We start from the raw sequence: 8,846 nt of genomic DNA, 5'->3' as shown, positions 1-8,846 counted from the left end.
AAAAAAAAAAAAAAAGGCTAAAGGGGTACACCAGCCCAGGGGCAAGGTCTAGAAGGCAGGAGGGGACAGGAAAGCTGGTAACAGGGAACCCGAGGTCGAGAAGGGGAGTGTTGACATATCGTGGGGTTGGTAACCAATGTCATAAAACAATATGTGTACTGTCTAATGAGAAGCTAGTTTGTTCTGTAAACCTTCATCTAAAGTACAACAGAAAAACAAAATCTGTGGGATGCAACTAAAACTGTACTTAGGGGGATATTTATAGCATTAAATCCCAATATTAGAAAGGAAGAACGTCTCACATCAATGCCCTCAGCTTCCACATTAAGAAAGTAGAAAAAGAGCAAGCTAAACCCAAAGTAGGAGAAAGAAAATGATAAACATTACAGAGAAATCAATGAAATAGAAAACATAAAAACAATACAGGGAAATTAGTAAAACCAAAAGCTGGTTCTTTGAGAACATCAATAAAATTGATGAACCTCTAGCCAGACTAATCAGGAAAAAAGAGAAGACACGAATAACCAATATCAGGAATGAAAATGGTTACATCACTGTGGATTCTTACAATTAAAAAAATAATAAGGGAATATTATAAAAAAAACTTTTGCCAATAAATTTAACAACCTGATGAAACAGCCAAATTCCTTGAAACACACAAATTACCAAAGCTTACTCAAGAAAAAACAGATAACCTGTATAGCTCTATATCTACAAAAGAAATTTAATCTGGAATTAAAAACTATCCCACAAAGAAAATTCCAGGCTCAGATGCCTTCACTGATCAACTCTATCAAACATTTAGGGAAGAAATAATACCAATTCTAAACAAATTCTTTCAGATAATTGAAAAGAAGGGAATATTTCCCAACTCATCTATGAAGCCAGCATTCTCCTGATACCAAAACCAAACAAAGACATTACAAGAAAACTACATACCTACATCTCCCACGAACATATCTGCAAAAATTTTAAACAAAATTTTAGCAAATCAAATCTAACAATACATAAAAAGGATAATACAGCATAACCAGGTGGAGTCTATTCCAGAATGCAAGGCTGGTTTAACATTTAAAAATCAATCAAAATAACTGACCATATTAACAAGCTTTAAAAAAAAATCATTTCTAAAGGTACAGAACAAGCACTTGTAAAATCTTATGACCATTCCTGAAAAAAACTCTCAAAAAACTAATAACAGAAGGGAACTTCCTCAATCTGATAAAGGGCATCTATGAAAAATCTACAGATAACCTTGTACTGGTGAAAGATTGAATGCTTTCTCTTTAAGATCAAGAACAAGACAAGAATGCTCACACTCACAACACTTCCAGTCAACATTGTACTGGAGGGTCTAGCTAATGCAAACAGGCAACAAAAAGAAAAAAATTCAATGCATAGTTGGAAAAAAAGAAATAAAAACTGTACTTGCACGTGACATGATATTATATGTAGTAAATCCTAAGGTATTTATCAAAAAAAAAAAAAAAACCTACTAGAATTAATAAGCAAATTTAGCAAGGTTGAAGGATATAAGATCAATATACACAAATCAATTGAGAACCACAATGAGATATCACTTCATACCCACTAGGATGGCAAGGATGTGGAGAAATCAGAACCCTCACACACTGCTGGTGAGAATGTAAAATGGTGCAGCTACTGTGGAAAACTCTGGCAATTCCTCAAAAGGTTAAACACTGAGTTACCAAATGACCAAGCAATTCCGCTCCTACCCAAGCGAACTGAAAACATATGTGCATATAAAAACTTGTACACACATGTTCATAGCAACATTATTCATAACAGTCAAAAAGTAGAAACAGCCCCAATGTCCATCAACTGATTAATGGATAAACAATATGTGGACTGTTCAGGCATTAAAAAAAAGAATGATGTACTGACACATACAACAACACTGACGAACCTTGAAAACATTATGCTAAGTGAAAGAAGCGAGACACGAAAGGTCACATATAGTATGATTCCATTCACATGAAATGTCTAGAATAGGCAAATCCACAGATGCAAAAAAAGTAGATTAGAGGTTGCCAGAGGTTGGGAAGAAAGGCGAACGCAGAGTGAACGCTAATAGGTATGGGGTTCCTTTTTGGGGTGATGGAAATGTTCTGGAATTAGATAGTGATGATAATGAATTTAGTATATTTAATAAATATACTAAAAATCACTGAATTGTACACTTTGAAGTGGTTAAAACAGTGAATTTTTTGTTATGTGAATTTATCTCAATTTAAAAAAATCTACCTAAAAATAATCAATTGCATTTCTATATATTAACTACATATAATCTGAAAATGAGATTGTGAAAACAATTCTATTCACAATAGCATTAAAAAATACTTAGGAATAAACTCATCAAAAGAAGTGCAAGCTCTATACACTAAAAATTAGAAAATACTCAGAAAAATTAAAGAAGACACAAGTAAATGGAGAGCTATATCATGTTCAAAGATTGGAAGACTCAATATTGTCAGAATGACAATTCTCCCCAAACAGATCCATAGTTTGAACACATCCACTATCAAAATCCAAGCAGACTTTTTTGTAGATACTGACAAGATGATCCTAAAATTTATATGTAAATGCTAAGGACCTAGAACAGTCAAAACAATTTTGAAAAAGAATAATAAAGTTAGAGAATGTACACTACCTAATTTCAAAAACATATTATAAAACTACGGTAATCAAGGTAGGATACACATGGAACAGATTAGCAAGTTCAGAAATAAGCCCATTGGTGGTCAACTGATTTTTTTTTTACAAAAGTGTCAAAGTAATTCAATACAGAAAGGATAATCTTCTCAACGAATGGCACTGGAACAATGGGATAGCCATAGGCAAAAAAAGAAAGAAAGAAAAATAACTTAGACCCTAACCGCACACCACACATAAAAATTAACTCAAAATGGATCACAGAACTAAATGTACAACCTAAAACTACACAACTTCCAGAAGAAAACATAGTAGAAAATCTTTGTGATTTTGGGATTGGCAAAATTTTCTTAGTTATACCACCAAAAGCATAGTTCATAAAAAAAAAAACGATAAAATGAACTTCAAAATTAAAAACTTAAAAAAAACACTATTAAGAACATGGGAAGACAAGCCATGGACTGGGAGAAAACATCTGCAAATCATACATTCAATCAAAGATGTGAACCCAGAATATATAAAGAATTACAATTCAATAAGAAGATAAGCAAGCACGTTTAAAAATGGGCAAAATATTTTAAGAGACATTTGTTAATAGGTGTATTAAAAGATGCTCAATGTTGTTAATCATCAGGGCAATACAAGTTAAAACACAGTGAAATACTACTATACAACCTCTAAAATAGCTATAATCAAAAAGACTGACAATACAAGTGTTGATGAGAATGTGAAGAAACTGGAATCTTTATACTATATTGGTGGAAATATAAAGCGGTATTGTTACAACTTTGGAAACGGGTTTTGTGGTTTCTTCAAAGGATAAACATATATTTACCATATGACCCAACAATTCCACCCTAGGTTATCTACCCAAGAAAAATTTTAAAATATGTCCACACAAAGATTTACAGATGAATATTCATAGTGGTAATACTCATAATAGCCAAAAACTTGAAATAATTCAAATTTCTGTCAACTACTAAATGGATAAAGAAAGTGTGGTATATCCATACAATGGAGTGAGACTCATCAATAAAAAGAAATAAACTACTGACATATTAAACAACATGTATGAACCTCAAAAACACTGTGCTAAGTGAAAGAAGACAGATACAAAATACTACATATTGTACAATTTGCTTTATATGAAATTTTAAGAAAAGGTAAAACTATAACAGAAAGCAGAACAATAGTTGCCTGGGGGTGGGTGGGAATACAAATAGGCACAGGGAACTTTTTGGCGTAATGGAAGTGTTCTAAAACTGGACTGCGGTGACAGTTTCACAATTTTATATATTTATTACAACTCATCGAACTGTACACTTCCAGTGCGTGGATTTGTGGGGTGTTAATTATACCTGGAGCCCTGGCAGTGCAGTGGTTAAGCGTTTGGCTGCTAACCAAAAGGTCAGCAGTTTGAATCCACCAGCCATTCACTGGAAACCCTGTGGGGCAGTTCTACTCTGTCCTATGGGGTCACTATGAGTCTGAATCAACTCCACGGCAATGAGTTTGTTTGTTTGTTTTCTGGTTTAATGATAGTCAGATACAGTGATTTTACAAAAAGTAAACTATATAAAGTAGTCACTTACCATTGTAGCCTTCAAGAACAGAATCGATAATAGGCCTTGCAGTTAAGTTATAAACATCAAGCTGTTTACTCTCTGGTCCAAAAACTGTGTCAAAAGTAAATGTCTTTGGAGGTTCATTGAAAGAATCAGTCTTATGTACAGTGATAGTTCCCCTCATCTCATCCACACTGACAGCCTGCTTATAGCACATTGATTTCTCTCTCTCATTGAGGGGCCGGCACCTAACAACAACCTTCACATTGTCGCAGCTTTCTGGCTTCTCTGATTTGTTGATCTGGTGAAGAAATACAAATAACAAAAGAATACTTTCTCTTACTCCAACAGATTAAATTTATAATTTCAGAAGTGTTACTCTGCAATCACTGTGTCTTACACATATTAAGCATTCCACCAATATTTGTTAAATGCAATTAAAGATCTTGTAGACATACAGCAAAAACTTATTAAAAGATAACAAAAATGGCTTCCTTTACAATACAAAAGGGGAAAGAAAATCTAATTTACATATGTAGTAAATTCTGTTCAAACCAATATATTATGGCTTGTCTTTCTGCATAAAAGTCTGAAAGCATCTCTGAGTTTCCTGCCTGTAGGAAAACGTGAACATGGTTAACAACTTTAATTCAAGAATATACTAGATGCTCTGTTCCCTGAGACTTTTAGTTTTATTTTCTACAATGCATGAGTAAAATGCTTTTTATCATATAATATATTCATAAATGGCTTAGCTTCTCTAGGAAAGACAATAACAAAGTGAAGGCAGAAAAGTACAATGGCAGAAAAAAATGTCATAGCATTACTCTAAATTATGAACATTTGCATATGTAGTTCCAATTTTGAAATTTGATATAATTAAGAATCTATATTAAAACACAAATCCATTACTGAAGTGTAAAAGTTCAACAGCTTCTTGTTAAATTCCTACCATTTTAGATTCTCTTCTAAGCATTAGAGAAACAAATGTAAGTCACTATCATTGACCCTGACATTGTCATTGACAGGTAACAATTATATCAATACAATACACTTCTATCTACCTCTACCATCCTAGTCTAGGCTACCATCATCTCAACCCTGGATTACTACAATAACTGAACTCCTATATTTAATTAAACCAAAACCAAGCCCGTTGCCATTGTCATCAAGTAGATTCTGACTCATGGTAACCCTACAGACAGAGTAGAACTGCCCCATAGGGTTTCCAAGGCTATAATGATTACAGAAGCAGACTGCCACATCTTTCTCCTGTGGAACAGCTAGTGGGTTCGAACCACCAACCATTTTGGTAAGCAGCTGAGCTCTTAATCACTGCACCAGAGTTGCTTTACATTTAGTTAGGTTCCCCTACAGTATGTTCTCCACATGGCAGTCAAAAGTCAATACAAATCTAACCACGTCACTCCTGTACTTAAAACTCTTCAATGATTTCCCACAGATCTTAGAATAAAAGTCAAAATCCTTAAGGTGGTTGTAAAATCTGGCTCTAGCCCTTGCCTACCTCTCTAGCCTTATTCACAAGATACCCTGCTTGTCTCTTGGCCACACCCACTAGCCTTCTTTTAGGCCTTTTCTATTCACCATGCTCCTTATCACAGGCCTTTCCATGTGCTGTTCCTTCCACCTAGAACATTCCTAACCCCTCATCCTCACTTAGTTAACCTCCACTTATCCTTCAGATCTCAGCTGAATTGCCACTTCATCTGAAGACTCCCTGTCAAATCCTCCTGTTACAAACTCTTACAGAACTCCATCCTTCTCCTTCATCAACACTGAACCAATTACAATTTTACTTTTATTTGCTTCTTACTTGATTATTTGTCACTTTAAGGACTAAGGTGAGCCTGACCCAAGCCATGGTATCTTCAGTAGCCTCAGATGCATGTGAAAGCTGGACAATGAATAAGGAAGACCAAAGAAGAATTGATGCCTCTGAATTACGGTGTTGGTGAAGAATATTGACTATACTACGGACTGCCAGAAGAATGAACAAACCTGTCTTGGTAGAAGTACAGCCAGAATGCTCATTAGAAGCAAGGATGGCAAGATTTTGTCTCACGTACTTTGGACATGTTCTCAGGAGAGACCAGTTCTTGCAGGACATCGTGCTTGGTAAAGTAGAGGGTCAGGGAAAAAGAGGAAGACCCTCAATGAGATGGACTGACACAGTCGCTGCAACAATGGGCTCAAGCATAACAACAACTGTGAGGACAGCGCAGGACCAGGCAGTGTTTCGCTGTTGTACACAGCGTCGCTATGAGTCGGAACCGACTTGACACCTAACAACAATTTGATTAATATCTGTCTTTCACTCTAGACCACAGGTTGCAAACGGGTAATCATGAGGCTGAATTAAGTTCGCAAATGTCTTTTGTTTGGCTCACAGCATTTAAAAGATATTTCAATTAGTTGCCAAGATTTAAAAATTAGAAAAATTTTCATTAAAACAATCATTTCTAGGTTCAGCTTGAAAAAAGTAGATGATCTGACATCTGGAGGCCAGCATTCCTACACGGCAACACTTTCCAATTCACCAGAATCTACTTCTACTTATCGTATATCACCCACTCACTTCATTCACTGATGTTAAGAGTCTTGTCTCTGTAAACATTTTATGGTTTTTGCCTCTGCCCGAAAAGACAGGTTTCCCTCTTCCCAAGTTCAAGGATCTGGCTAATTTTGCTCACTCATACCTCCAGTGCCTAGCATGTGGCTGGTGTCCAATATATGCTGAATGAACCGATGAATAACTTGAAAGCAATAACAAGGAACAAATATTGAGCATTTAAAGCTAGATGTCAAGCAATGTCCTTCGTCTTAAATGCGCATTATTTCATCATCATAACAACCCATGAGTAAAAGTTTAAACATGAGGAGACTAAATGCCCAAAGAGCGCTGGTTGCGCAGTGGTTAAGCGCTCGGCTGCTAACTGAAAGGTGGGCGGTTTGAACCCACTAGCCCCTCCACGGGAGAAAGATGTGGCAGTCTGCTTCCATAAAGATTTAAGGCCTTGAAAACCCTATAGGGCAGTTCTACTCTGTCCTATAGGGTCGCTATGAGTCGGATGGGTGGGTTTTAAGGGCCCAGACAGATTAAATAATTGTTCAAGGTCTCACAACCAGTAAACAAATAACCGGCCACGGCTCAAGTTTTCTCCATGACCCTGTACTGGATTTACAATATCCCTTTACTGCGTGCACGTTAACTATCTGTGAAATCCTGCAAGATAAACCTGCCTTTCTCCGCCCGCCTCCCCCCACCCCCCCGCAAGACACCTACAGGTTACATTCTGCCCTGTAAGCTAAAGCACCACAAGACGAATGACAGCTCGAGCCTAGGAAGAGTCCGAGTCAGGGGCCCAAAGTAAAGGGGCAGGCAGCGTTCGCTCTGCTGCCTTCCGGAGTTTGGTTCTGCGGTGCAAAGGTCACAGAGAATGCGGAGCATCCAAAGTAGACCCTCCACGTCGTTTCCAGCCGTTTCCAGCGGACAAGGCTGGGAGCGAGAGCGCATCCTCCGCCACAGCGCCTTTATGCCAAAGCACTATAGGCCCTGCAGGTTGCAGCAATGACAAAGGCGGCAGGGCCTGCCCCGTGTCCTCCCAGGGCCAGCTGGATCCCCGCGGTACCCTGACTGACCCGCCAAGCTCCACAACCGCGCGGGCCTGCGGGACCCGGCCCTGCCCCGCCCCACCCCGGGCGCCCGCCCGCTCCGCGCCTCCATGGTAACGGCCGCGCCCCCAGGCCAGGCCGCTGGGATGAGAAGGAATGCCTGAGGCTGAACCACTCTCCTCACCGGCATCGTGGTCCCCTCTCGTGCCCGGCGGACGTCCCCGGCCTCAGTGCAGCCCAACGACGCCGAGTTAGCGGGAGAAACCAGGCAGAAGCTACCGAGACACCTCCTTCGCGCTATCGAGACTGAGGGCCCTCGGCCAAGAGCGCACGTTGCGCAGGCGCACTCGGAACTAGCCCCGCCCCGCCCCGCCCCACCCCCTGGCCTCAGGCTCCCTCGGCCTCTTGAATACGCCTGCGCGAAGGCAGTTCTAGTCCGTCTCCTAGGACGCCAGACTGAGGCCGCGCCTGCGCAATCTTACAATTCCGCTGCGCTAGAAACCAGGTCGGCACGGAGACCAGCATCCCCAGCAGGCCGGGGTTGGGAGGAGAAGGCGCTCCTAGGCAGCAAAGCCTGTCTTCTGGCACCTGTAATACCTCGAATATTGAAAATAACAATAGCAATTGTATGTTGAGGCTTTATTGTGCCCCATCTCGAGAACTAAAGACTTTACATACATTATCTCGCCTATTTGCTGACTTATGACCTGTCTTGCCATTAGAAGGTGAGCTTGTCAGGAGCTTGTTGGTATTTTCACAGGTATCTCCCTCCAGACCTTAGAACAGGGCTTGGAACAGGGCACGTTTTCAATAAATATTTGTGAAAAAACGAATGATCCATTTTCTTTCCAGTCCGAACCTCTCCTCTGAACACCAGACTATCATAGAAGTAGGATACTACTGCCTACTCTACATCTCTACTTGGTTGTGTAATAGACATTTCAAGTTTATCATATTCCAAATTGAACTCCCCAC

General features: G+C 39.3%; 1 protein-coding gene across 2 annotated transcripts in view; it reads right to left on the bottom strand.

The window, feature by feature from the left end:
* KIF3A (kinesin family member 3A) overlaps positions 1–8,188 on the bottom strand; it is a 50,824-nt gene extending 42,636 nt beyond the window's left edge. Inside the window, exons 1-2 of one of the 2 annotated variants that reach the window (XM_023738999.1) lie at positions 8,056–8,188; positions 4,266–4,539 (exon numbers count right to left, since the gene is read on the bottom strand). In XM_023738999.1, the coding sequence (XP_023594767.1) occupies positions 4,266–4,539; positions 8,056–8,061 (280 nt within the window). In that variant the 5' untranslated portion in view covers positions 8,062–8,188. Of the gene's footprint in view, positions 1–4,265; positions 5,058–8,055 lie in introns of those variants that run through there. The other variant, XM_023739000.1, reaches the window with a different exon arrangement.
* Between the last annotated feature and the right edge of the window lie 658 nt (positions 8,189–8,846).

This window comes from Trichechus manatus, unplaced genomic scaffold, assembly GCF_000243295.1.
Source record: "Trichechus manatus latirostris isolate Lorelei unplaced genomic scaffold, TriManLat1.0 scaffold00127, whole genome shotgun sequence".
Classification (NCBI taxonomy): Eukaryota; Metazoa; Chordata; class Mammalia; order Sirenia; family Trichechidae; genus Trichechus; species Trichechus manatus.
The sequence above is the reverse complement of the archived record's forward strand: the minus strand, read 5'-3'. Positions and strand labels throughout refer to the sequence as shown.